At 35.2% G+C, this 12,772-nt stretch overlaps 1 protein-coding gene across 2 annotated transcripts in view; it reads left to right on the top strand.

Annotated features, from left to right (window-relative positions):
• The first annotated feature begins 590 nt into the window (after positions 1 to 590).
• LOC113051657 (ATP-binding cassette sub-family A member 3-like) overlaps positions 591 to 12,772 on the top strand; it is a 38,595-nt gene continuing 26,413 nt past the window's right edge. For both annotated transcript variants that reach the window (XM_026215579.1, XM_026215588.1), the window contains exons 1-6: positions 591 to 827; positions 1,809 to 1,887; positions 4,821 to 5,076; positions 9,334 to 9,461; positions 10,879 to 11,044; positions 12,460 to 12,719. In XM_026215579.1, coding sequence (XP_026071364.1) covers positions 1,834 to 1,887; positions 4,821 to 5,076; positions 9,334 to 9,461; positions 10,879 to 11,044; positions 12,460 to 12,719 — 864 coding nt within the window. In that variant the 5' untranslated portion in view covers positions 591 to 827; positions 1,809 to 1,833. The remainder of the gene's footprint in view (positions 828 to 1,808; positions 1,888 to 4,820; positions 5,077 to 9,333; positions 9,462 to 10,878; positions 11,045 to 12,459; positions 12,720 to 12,772) is intronic.

Here is a 12,772-nt window from a genome sequence, read left to right as displayed (position 1 = left end):
ATGTTTCTTTCTAATGCACTGTAAATCATCTGTGTCACTCAATGTGGATTATAGAGATTTTTCACTTTATCCAACTGGAGGGCATCTTCCAACAACTTACATAAAGTTATTTTTTGAGTATATGGAAACACCTCCTGCTATATTTAGTCATGTAAAATACAATTAAAAATGTTCATCTGAATTCTTGAAATATATGCAAATGTGTTATTCAAATTCTTACTGATAAGATGGGAATATTTTTGCATGTTTTTAAAAATTCAAGGGACAAAGTTAGTATTATGTTACTGTCTGTATATTGTTTTCGAGAATTAATAAATTAATAGAAAATATACAAACGTTTTATATATTTATTTGAGCCACAACATTACAACAATGCAGCCAAACAATATACAGACAATAACAGATAACAACAATGATAAAACAAACTGATAATGAAATAGTTCTGTGAATTGCAAGTAATTTAATATAGAAAATAATGAGAAATGTAAACGGTCAAAATTTGTTTTTGAATAAATGTGAGGTGGTTCTCTGTGCAGGTGACGTCTGTCACGCCCATAGAACGTACGCGTCGGTCACGTGACCGCAAGCAGCCACCCAGCTGGAGGGGGTCACGTGACCGCGTTTGTTGTGTCCGCAACACACTGCACGGCTGCTGCGCTGCAATGTCGTTATCATCATCTTCATCGTTATTATCGTCCTCGTGAGTGATATTTCCCGACGGAACGTATCCGTGGCGGGGCCGAGCTAAGCGCGAGAGTGTATTCAATGCTCTCCGACTGACAGAGACGCTGCTGGAGCCCAGAGAGGGACAGAAAAACGAGTGAAAGGTGAGCTGTGTGTGAATGCGGGTTCGCGTGCGCGTGCATGCGGTCTATTGTGTTTTGCTATCGGAATTGGGTTAATTGACAAGTTCTTAATGAACTCACAAGATCATTGCAAGGTTCGAGCTAAAGGAAACGGATCCATAAGATAGAGATTAGAAAAACAACATTATGCACATTTGATAGAAAACAGCACTTTAAGTTCAAAGAAATCGAATGCAAACACAAACACGACAAAAAATAAAAGCAGACAATGCATGTCTATAATGTCTATCCTGGCATGAACTCACGACGCAGACAAAGCTGTGTCACCGATATAATGTCACTGCCACGTCAGAATGATTAACCCTGCTGGATGTTTAATAATGACATGCGTTCATTGACATATGTTGCAAAGATCACAGGTGCGAAGTAGTCAAAAGATGTGCAATTTGGTGATCATTATATGGGGAATATAAAGTCTATTATATTAATAAACTACTAATGTTTAAATCTGAAGACTGGAATGCGAGATGACTTGTTCCCCTTTAATAGTGATTAAATTGGCCTGTTTAGCTGTGTATAAGTGTTGCAAAATATATTGTTGTCATACACATTTGCCATCATTTATTCGCTCTCAAGTTGTTGCAAACCTTTATGACGTTCTTTCTTCTGTCGAACACAAAACTTCATTTTAAAGAATGTTCATAACCAGAAAGTTGACGGTAGCCATTGACTTCCATTGTATTTTCTCTACTATGGGAGTCATTGGCTACCGTCAACATTCTTCCAAATATCTTCGTCTGTGTTTTAATTTTTGGGTGGAAAATCCCTTTATCCAGGTACATTTCAGATTTCTGATCACATTGTGCAATCACAAGTGCAGTAATTGTCTGAACTTCTTGTTTCTTACGGGAAACACGAGTCGTCTCAGGACAGAGTAGTCCTGATAAAGTCTGTCTCATATTTCTCTAAACATTCACTGACATCCACTTTGTTTTCGTCCAGGTTGTGAAGCTCTGTGAGTCTGAAAATGGCCGTGTGGCAGCAGTTTGGATTGCTTCTGTGGAAGAACTATATTCAGCAAGTGAGTACTTGTCTTGTAATTGTAATATTTGTGTGTGCATATATTCAGGCACTGAAAAACACTAATTTTGGGGGTCAGTAATAAAAAAAAATTTAAAGAGAGAAATTCTTTAATACAAGGATGCATTAAATTGATAGAAAGTGACATTAAAGACATCTCTAATGTTACAATTGATTTATTTTTCAAATGAATGCATGCATGCAATTCATTCATGAACAACTATGTATCATGGTTACTGCAGAAAGACGAAGCAGTGGCCGATCAGAAATGGTTTAGATAGTCAGAGCTTTTAAGTGCAGTTCTGCACGCTTCTGAATCATCTCAGAACTAAGTGCAGACGTGATGTAAAGACGAGATTCATTGTGCAGTTTAGAGAGCTGCACTGATAATTGAGTTACTTTGTTAATAAAGGGAGTGTGCTTGTTGCATACATCACGAAAATGTTTTCTTTATCTTTTGTCTTGCCCTGCCCTGACTGAGGAGTTAAATGTCACTCATGCTGATAACAATCAGAAATGTTTTTTGAGCAGCAAATCATCACATCGCAATGATTTCTGAAGGATCATGTGACGCTGAAGACTGCTGAAAATTCAGCTTTGCATCTCAGGAATAAATTACACTTTAAAGTGCATTCAAATAGAAAATAGTTATTTTAAATTATAATAATATTTCACAATTTTACTGTTTTTACTATATATTTTTTTTTACTGTATTGGTGGCTATATTGGTTGTACAATGCTTTAAGGGTTTACACACTGCAATAACAATAACACACTGTGGGTCATAAAAAGTTTTATTTGCTCTTCCACAAATGAATGACTTAAAATCAGAGCAGAAAGTCTTGAATTCATTAAGTCATGGCATTAAATGCTCCATGCATTTCTATATAGAAAAATCTATATCTTCCTCGGTCTTGTTTTTCATCCTTAAATCACTTCGATAAGTTTCTCTGAAAAACAAGACTTCTTGTCTCATCTTGTTTAGGAATCTTGCAGCTAGAAAGCATTTTTTGACTTATTGTGTTTTTATGAACTTACTCTGTTCCCTTGAATTTATTCCTTTAATTTTCTTTAGTCGGTCTCTAAAAGGTCTTAACCATGTCCTGAATTTACCTTCATAAAGCCCTGGGTTATACAGGCCACAAATTACGCCGCCAGAGGTATAGTGTGTGAAATAATGCAGCGCTGAAATGTCAAATGTGTCGTTTAGATTCAGGCAACCACATTATACACTTCCTTCAGACTGTAGCCTCATGAAACATTCATGATTTGGACGGTCACAAACATCCACACTGGGGTGTGATTCAGTATTTTTAGCAGATTTCAGAAGAAGTAAGACGAACGGCTTGTTCTGCTCGTTTACTCAATGTTCATTAACCTTGTAAGTATGCAGATGAGAATGTGATCAGTCTTTTAGGGCAAAGTATGAACAATATGAAATATGGAACAAGATAATCCAAAAAGATGACGAAAAATGACTTCCTCAACGATTTAAAGTGTGAAAAGCCCATTAGACTGTGTGTAGTCTAAAAACTGTCAGAATAAATCTATAAAGACTCAATGTTTTAGTTGAAGAAACTAGATGTTTTAGTTTAAATGTTGTCCATCTCGCCTTCAAACAGCAAGCCGCAGAATCTGATCTCTTTTACCATCTTAAGCAAACAAGGAAATGTTTCAACTGGTTTGCAGCGGATAAAAGTGCACAAGCGAAACAAAGGTGTGGAGTCGAATTCAACGTGGCTGTATGAAATGACTTCGGTGTTGCTTCCCATATTTAGATTAGATGTGTGTCTCTCTTTCATGAACACAAGACAAGAGAAGCTCTGTTTAGTGCTGTTTTTCACTCTCATTACCGTTCTCTGCACACTCGCCGTCTTGTGTGCGACCGTGTGCAGGTGAAGTCTATCAGAAGTCCACTTTCTAAAGTCAGTTGAGCGTCACTCTTCGCTCCTGATGGAGGGCTGTTAGGGCTCCAGTAGGAAAGCCAAGGGAAGCCTCATGATGGCACACAGCGCTGTCTTTCTGACCCAGTTCAGAGTCTACAGTTCCTCATCGATCTAGATCAAGCCTCAGGTGCTGTGTGGGATCCTGCTCTAGATCAGCAACATGAATATGACTCATTCACCTGTCGACATAAACAGGAAGCTTGTGCTTTGAAGCTGATCATCATCATTTGTTGTGTGTCATGATGTAATGGTGTCCAAAATTCTTTTTTTCTTTTTTTTCTTTTTTTTTATCTTTCAAAAAAAAATTTATTTGTTAATTATATTTTACTTTGTATTTTGATGTGTGTTTTTTTTTAACTACCTAAAATTAAAAAATTAAAAAGGCACCGAAAAACACTACTATTTGGGGTCAGTAATATATATATATATATATATATATTTATATTTATATATAGTAATATATAACACACACACACACACACACATATATATACACACTTTATTATATTTTACTTTTACATTTAATGTTGTTTTATTTTACTTTGATAAATATTTTTGTTATACTTTGTTATATTTTATTTTTATTTTTGTAAGTATTGAATTGTATTCATAAAAATGTAGCTAACCTTGTATCATGACTGTAAAAATCATCAGTTCCACCACAAACAATTAGTTTTAATGTAAATGAAATGTTACTTTTTATTATTATATTTTAATTTAATATAAATAAAAAATATTGTTTCATTGTAACAATCTCAATCATGGAAGTGTATTCATAAAAGTGCACTAAACACATGAGAGCTATGGCTTGGTGGTTGCCCTATTTTAATTTATTTTGTTATTTAATTTATTATTAAATAATTTTTTTAAGCGGGTTACATTACTTTAAAGGTATTTTTCAGTGTTTTCTAACTTTAAGTGACCATTATCTTATTCAAATGTGTATGTAGCTGTCAGTCCACTCTTCTTCTGTTCTCTCGTCCTGCAGAGGCGTCAGATCCTGGTCACGCTGGTGGAGATCGCTCTGCCGCTGCTCTTCTCTGCTATCCTGATCGTCCTGCGACAGAAGGTGTCCTTCATCAACTACCCCAATGCCACGCAGTATGGCAGCTTCTCGTTGAGCTACCTGCCGTCCACACTGTGTCGCCCGGACCTGCAGCTGGCCTACGTGCCTGCGAACGCCAGCATGGTGCGGCGGATCACCGAGGACGTGCAGCAGAGTCTGCACGGCTGCATCAGGACCGGTGAGGGCTTCAGCTCTGTGCTCTGAAGAGTACGAGTGTGTTCATGAATACAGCAGCTACTGCATCTGGTTTGACTTCAGTCACTGGCTGATGATGTTACCAGCTCTCTCCATACGCTCAATCAAATGATTAAAAAATAAATAAAAATAAAAATGACTCCATAGGAAACGTGGAAATATGAAATGGCTAATACTAGTATTAGTTCAGTAATATTGTAAAAAGAAATACTATAAAAAATATATAGAAAATATACTGTATGTAATGAATTGGTTAAATGAAAATTCTGCCAATAGAAGGTCATTTTATATAAATTAAAATAAAATTTTTCATAAATGTTTTTATATATATTTATGCTGTCAACAAATGGCAAAAAACAAAAATGTTCTATTTAAAATAAATATTAATGTTAATTGATTTAATGTTAAATATCTTTTATTATTATTATTATTGTTATTGTGTATTATTTACACTGTCAATGACTCAAATGACATACTATATATATATATATATATATATATATATATATATATATATATATATATATATATATATATATATATATATATATATATATTAGTATGTCATTTGAGTCATTGACAGTGTAAATAATACATATATATAGCAAGCTTATGCAGTAAATTGTCTACACTTTTGGGATTTTCATATTTCATGGGCAACTTATGAATATGGATATAATTTTAAAAAGTTATGGAAATTTCTAAAGTTTAATTAAAAATAGGCTATATTTGTAAAATATTTATTTGTATAGATATAGCTCCAGAAATCATGAATGAAAGGAAAACCTTAAAGTAAAATTAGTAAAAACTTTGGAAAAGACCAAACGAATATTCCTATAATGTTGTCATACTCAACCTCTAGAAATTGCACCTCTTGAGTACAATAACTCTTTTTATTGATATTGCATGTCTATCCTGCAATCATGCATGTCTAGATGAGTGATTCAAGTTCACTGGTCCAGAAGTGTGTGATCCTAGCGCTAGTATAATTGTCCTGCTCTACAGTATGTGTGAGTTTGCAGTATATATTGAGGTTTTGTAATGAAAAGCATCGTGACTTCACAGAACTGCCTCTGTCCGACCCTTGAATTGTCCTGGTGCTTGTGTTTATGGGCCGTCATGAAGGCCTGCAGGGAAATATGCAGGTGGTGAGTCACATAATAAACGAATCTCTGGGCTGCGTCCTGATCATGTGACTCACGCCGGACCCTTTTTGCTTCCTCTTGTCGCTCTGAGCGAGGAGATCCATCATCTGATGCCTCAACTTTGACTGTAAAATGAACAGCTTGATGGTGTTAAAGTGCTGTGTTATATTCACAAATGATCTCTGACCGAATAGTCTGCTTTAAAAGAGTCTGCTGCGGCACTGATGAAATGAATGTCAGGGAATTAGACACTTTAAGCTCAGACAAACATATAATTTATCTGAAACAACTGAGCTTTAAGTAGCGGTTAATTTCATGACGAAAGCAATGGCTTGAGGATTAATGAGGTTCTGATTCAGTGAGTCATTTGAAGAATCGGTTCATTTGTTCGTGAGCGACATGCATCACACTGTGTGATTGTTATTGTGTTATTGTATCTGTTTGTCTTAAGAATATTTTGCAGCTCAGACTGCAAACTCATAAATAGATATTTCTAGTATTTTAAAACGGAAAGATGCAGAACTCTCAAAATCACTAATCAGTGTTATCTTAGGATTTATTTATACTATTATTGTGTTTAATAATATCTTGAGTTTATTTTTTGTATTTGTTTTGTTATATTTTAATTAATTTAATTTCAAGTAAATTTGTTTTCGAGATTGTTGCCGTTTTTATTAGTTCTTTCATTTTTTTTTATTTAGCTTCAATTTATCTGTTTTTGAATTTTAGTGATTATTCGTTGTTTTTATTTTCAGTTTTTCATCTAATATTTAAATTGTGTTTTATTTGAGCTTTATTATAATTAACGGACATTCTTTTAATAGTTTTAGATAACATTAATCACTAAACACTGCCACTAACAGAACAAACTGATATTTTTTGTATTTATTCGGTAGTTAATAATAACAAACCTGTCACCAACAGAACCGATTGATATTTTTGGTATTTTATTTATTATTATTATTATAAAAACATTTTTTTTGGTGGTTAACAACAATACTATCACCAACAGAACCGATTGATATTTTTGGTATTTTATTTATTATTATTATAATTTATTAATTTTTTTTGGTGGTTAACAACAATACTATCACCAACAGAACCGATTGATATTTTTGGTATTTTATTTATTATTATTATTATAAAAACATTTTTTTTTGGTGGTTAACAACAATACTATCACCAACAGAACCGATTGATATTTTTGGTATTTTATTTATTATTATTATAATTTATTAATTTTTTTTGGTGGTTAACAACAATACTATCACCAACAGAACCGATTGATATTTTTGGTATTTTATTTATTATTATTATAATTTATTAATTTTTTTTGGTGGTTAACAACAATACTATCACCAACAGAACCGATTGATATTTTTGGTATTTTATGTATTATTATTGTAATTTTTTTTTTTTTTTGGTGGTTAACAACAATACTATCACCAACAGAACCGATTGATATTTTTGGTAGTTATTTATTTATTTATTTTGTCGTGATTCAACACCCAGAATGGTTCAGAGCTAGAACTGATTCTCTATTGCAGACATAGACTCATCAGTCCGTTTCAGCAGGACTTCAAAAGTGGCTTTATTGCTCATTTATTGTTCTTATCTCTCGCTGTTGTGTTTACATAGACACAGATGCTTGCTGGATTTTCTTGTTGATCCTCCAGTGTGTTGATGTCAGTTCAGGACAGGACGAACCACAGGTGTTGCTCTCTCTGAGCCAGTTTAACCGGCTCAACCGATGCAGGAACTCACAATAAAGCCTTGAGAGACCAGTTACATGTCAGACAAGCATTTGACCCAGATCTGATGAAACGTCTCATTATTTATTCACCCTCATGCTGTGTTGTTTTGTGAAACAATGAAGAACAGTAAAGCGACAATAACAAGTACCATATAAAATCCAAAGAATGGAATGCTTCTTGAAAACATTTCACTTTTTGTTGCATGGAAATAAACGAGTGTGGGTTTATATGAACACAAGGGTGCGTAAATAACAGCAGCCTTTATATTGTCTGGTCAAATATTGCTTTAAAGCTGCTCACTTATTAGGGTCAAAAGCATGTTTGTGTGTGTGTGTGTGTGTGATTGGATTTAGTTGGTGAATCCCAGTCGAGACCTGGATGAATTTCCTCATTAGCTTTTACTTTTAACATTATTTTCTCTTGAAAACGTCCCTAGCAGCCATCATGATATCATTAACATGTTTCCAGTAGGCTGAGAAATCCTAAAATCAATTCTTTTAAAGGTCAAACAGTGAGCCTGTGTCCACACAGCTGCTTTAAAGCTTTTGTATGATTGTTAAAATGGTTACATTTCTCATCAGTTCATCTGTTTTTATCAGTTTACTCCTCAAACTTTCTGGCTTCTGAATTTATTGCAAGTAACGATATGAATGATTTTCCTTTCTTTGCTGCCATGATGCTAATGTGTTGTGTGCGGTTGCCCTGTGGGGACCTAGTAAAGATGCATTTTAACCACTGATTCTTCACAGCATCGTCCTTTGAAAGAAAGTTACTTTCACAGCGCAGAGCTCAGCGTCTTCTTGACATTGTGTTATCCACACGAGCTACAGCGTTTGAAGGGTTAAAAACGCATGCAGGCATTATGTAAATGTGTTAACTTGGGAAGTGGGATTCAAACGACTCGTTTAAGCACTTCAGAGTCAACTCTTTCTTTAGAGAGACAGTAACTTTATTTATGATGCACTTTTCAGCTTTATTACATTGCAGACATTTTACATTCGCATAAAGCTGCATTACACACTGCATGAAATATAGTTATCAAAAAGCCATAATAGGGGCACTTTAATAATAATAATAGTTATTATTATATTTTGTTGTTGTTGTTAAATTGCAATTATTCAAATTATTAATTATGATTAAAAATATGTGTTTTTATTTTAAATTATTATTATTTAAACTCCGTTATTATAATTACTACTAGTTAACTAATGTATTTTTTTTTCTTTTAAAATTGTAATTATATTTTACATGAAGGAAATGAAAGCTCTGCTTAATGCACGTGTTGTATTGATTAAATGAAAGCTGTAGTAAGAGTAACTCTGTCTTGCTCTTGTTCTGCAGTGCGTGGCTTTGAAACTGAGCAGCAGTTGGAGGAGTTTGTGAAAACGGACCCAAAGTCAGGCAAGATCTTGGCAGCTATTGTGTTCGAGCACCAGTTCACACACGAGGACGAGCCGCTTCCTCTGCAGGTGAGATGTGACCAACCGGACAGACCAGCGCCTGAACCAATTAGCATTCCCCATCACCCCCGTCCTGTTAGCCCAGACCAACCTGAGCAGCTGCATACTGAACACTCGGAGCTCTGCGAAGAAACGCTTGTGCATTACACTCCAGCATCAACTCAAAACATTATTACAGAAAACAATATCAAATCAAAATAAAATCGAATTATTATTTAAATTGCTATTTTAATTATCAAGTAAATATAATTAAATATATATGACATTATTAAACATTATACATTATTAAATACAATTATTTGTCATAAAGAAAATTAAGCTAATTATTTACATATTAACACATTTTTTGCCCAAAACATCATAAATCCCACACTGTTTACTAATGTTAGTATTACAGAAATAACTCTGTAAGATTATAATAATATTATTAAATACTTGAAACATTATGAAAGGAATATTTATTATTTCTAACACTTGTATTTAGTGATAGTAGTAATCGTTATAATAATTGTTATTATTAAACACTTGATTTCTTTATTTTACAGTGAAATATATTTTTTATTAAGTAATACTACTACACTAATAATAATAATAATTGTATTTTAAGCTGTAAAATTGCATGCTAATGAATTTAAACCATTATGTGGACGCGTCTCATAAAAATAAAAATAAATCATGTATTTCACTAAGGTATCAAAAAAATGTAAATAAACAATTAAAAAATATTATTCAAATCAAATCAAATATTTATATTTGATTTATGATATTTAAATATATATTCAATATATGAAATTATTATTATTATTGTTATTCTTATTATATTTACATTTTTATTTTGCATAAAGAAAATAAGCTATTTTTGCATTGTAATAATATTGGTTTGAATTTCCCTCTCAAACTCTCTTTAATGGAATAAATTCTATGCTATTTACTAATAGTAATATTAAAACCGTAATGAAATAAGGCAGTCGTGGTCTAATGGTTCGAGAGTCGGACCTGTAACCCAAAGGTCATGGGTTGAGTCTCAGTACCAGCCGGGATTTTAGGGATTTTTATTTCTGCACAGCGCTCCCCTGCTTTACTTCGGTTTTAAAATTATTAAAAGACAAATTGTTTAATTTGCATCAGTATTTTTTACATCCTCTCTCTCTCTTTTTTACTACAGTAATTAGAAGTGGTGGAAATTAACTGCTAAAAACTCAAACCATCCTAAAACTGGGATTAGATTTGCTTATGTAAAATCACTTCCTCCATTTTCTTTAGATTTTGAATGAAATAATGTGCAGTCTTGTCAGTTTTAGTGTGACTTGTCTATTTACTTTGTTTCATAATGATAACCGTTACGTGTTACTTCGGGGTTTGACCCAGTGACACACGAGATGTCAGAGATCATTTGCTGATCAAGCTTTGATGTGATGTGTGGCAGGTCAGCTATCATCTGCGCTTCACGTACAGCCCCAGAAACGCCCCGGCGCGCGAGAAGTTTGAGTTCAACCCCAACAGTGATCTGGACTGGCACACGCTCAGTCTGTTCCCGCTGTTCCAGCTGCCCGGGCCCAGGGAACAACACGAGCCAGACGGGGGCACGCCAGGTCAGTTCGCACCAATGCATTGTGGGAAATGAACCTAGCGGAAGCAACCTGCAAGCTACGAATTTCAAGTTAAATGAGTAGTTCAAACAAAAATGAACATTTGCGGAGAATTTCCTCAGTTTGTTTCTGCAATCAGATCACGTATGATTGAGACCTGAAACCGATCTCGAAATATCCAAATGCATGCATTCCCCCCCCCCCCCCCCTTTTTTACACTGTCATAGAACAGATCTGATCTAAATAAAAAAATCTGAATTGGGTCACATTTAACTGACAGCGTAAAGGAGGCCTAAGTCTGCTAATTCACATGTGCTTAATGTTGAACTTCTATGCATTCAAATATAGATGCTGTTAAAGCTAATAGCCACAAAACTACAGTTTTAAGCGCTAGTGTCAGTTCGTTAAAAATCTCTTTAATCAAAAAAACATGCTAACTAGTAGTTGATTTTCTTCCTTGATGATCTTTTGCTGTCTGTTACCATCAGCAAATGAGATAAACCTTAATGAAACCTTAATAAAACCTTAATGAAATCTTGCAGGGAGTTTGTTATTAATCTCGAACGCTGCGTTAGCATCAGCTCGGAACTTTAAGGGCGGTTATCCTTTATTTTTGTTGCGGTGCTACAAATGACATCTTGATCTTCTCTTGCACGACTCTTCACGCCTCACCGTTCTTTCATCTGCGTTTAATTACGTAGAGTTGCTTTCTACCGCAAGTGCGCAGACAGCACAGCGAGCGTTTCGATCTTCAAGGGTCATCGTGGTTTGAAAAGCCATGGGAAGCTGTGAGGCCGACACATTAAAATCATGTTATGCCACACACATTGTACTGGCTTTACTATAGAAACTGCGAGATCGTAAGGGTTACAAATGGCCTCTTTCACTTGCACTGCATTTAGCTCACTGTTAGCCAGACTTTTATGTTTTTAAAGAGCAAGCAGGATAAGTGGAAATTACCGTATTTTCCGGACTATAAGTCACACTTTTTTTTAATTGTTTGGCTGGTCCTGTGACTTATAGTCAGGTGCGACTTATTTATCAAAATTAATTTGACATGAACCGAGAGAAATGAACCAATAGAAAACATTACCGTCTCCAGCCGCGAGAGGGCGCTCTATGCTGATCAATGCTCCTGTAGCCTACACTAAGCAGCATAGAGCGCCCTCTGGCGGCTGGAGACGGTAATGTTTTCTATTGGTTCTAAATAAATGCGACTTATAGTCCAGTACGACTTTTTCTTCATCATGACGTATTTTTAGACTGATGCGACTTATAGTCAGAAAAATACGGTAATATGCGCAGTATCCAACATTAAACCACAAATGCTGTCAATTTCAGCGTTTGTTTGTAGAGAACCCATCGGATTCATTGAAACCCTCAGAGGAGTCTAATGAGTACTGCGTGTGTCTGGACAGGATATTTCCGCGAGGGCTTCCTGCAGGTGCAGCACGCGGTGGACCGGGCCATCATGAAGGCCTACAACAGCACGGCGGCGGCGGCGCTCCTCCAGAGAGCCCAAGTGCTGCTGGCTCGCTTCCCTTACCCAGCATTCATCTACGACGTCTTCATCCTGGCCATCCAGAACCAGCTGCCTCTGCTGCTGGTGCTCAGCTTCACCTACACGTCTCTGAACATCGTCCGCGCTGTGGTGCAGGAGAAGGAGAGGAAACTGAAGGTAGAGAGAGTGGACATGGGTTCTGTTGATCTAGATGTGAGAAAGCTTCACTG

The sequence above is a fragment of the Carassius auratus genome, chromosome 3, assembly GCF_003368295.1.
Source record: "Carassius auratus strain Wakin chromosome 3, ASM336829v1, whole genome shotgun sequence".
In the NCBI taxonomy this organism is placed as follows: Eukaryota; Metazoa; Chordata; class Actinopteri; order Cypriniformes; family Cyprinidae; genus Carassius; species Carassius auratus.
The sequence above is the reverse complement of the archived record's forward strand: the minus strand, read 5'-3'. Positions and strand labels throughout refer to the sequence as shown.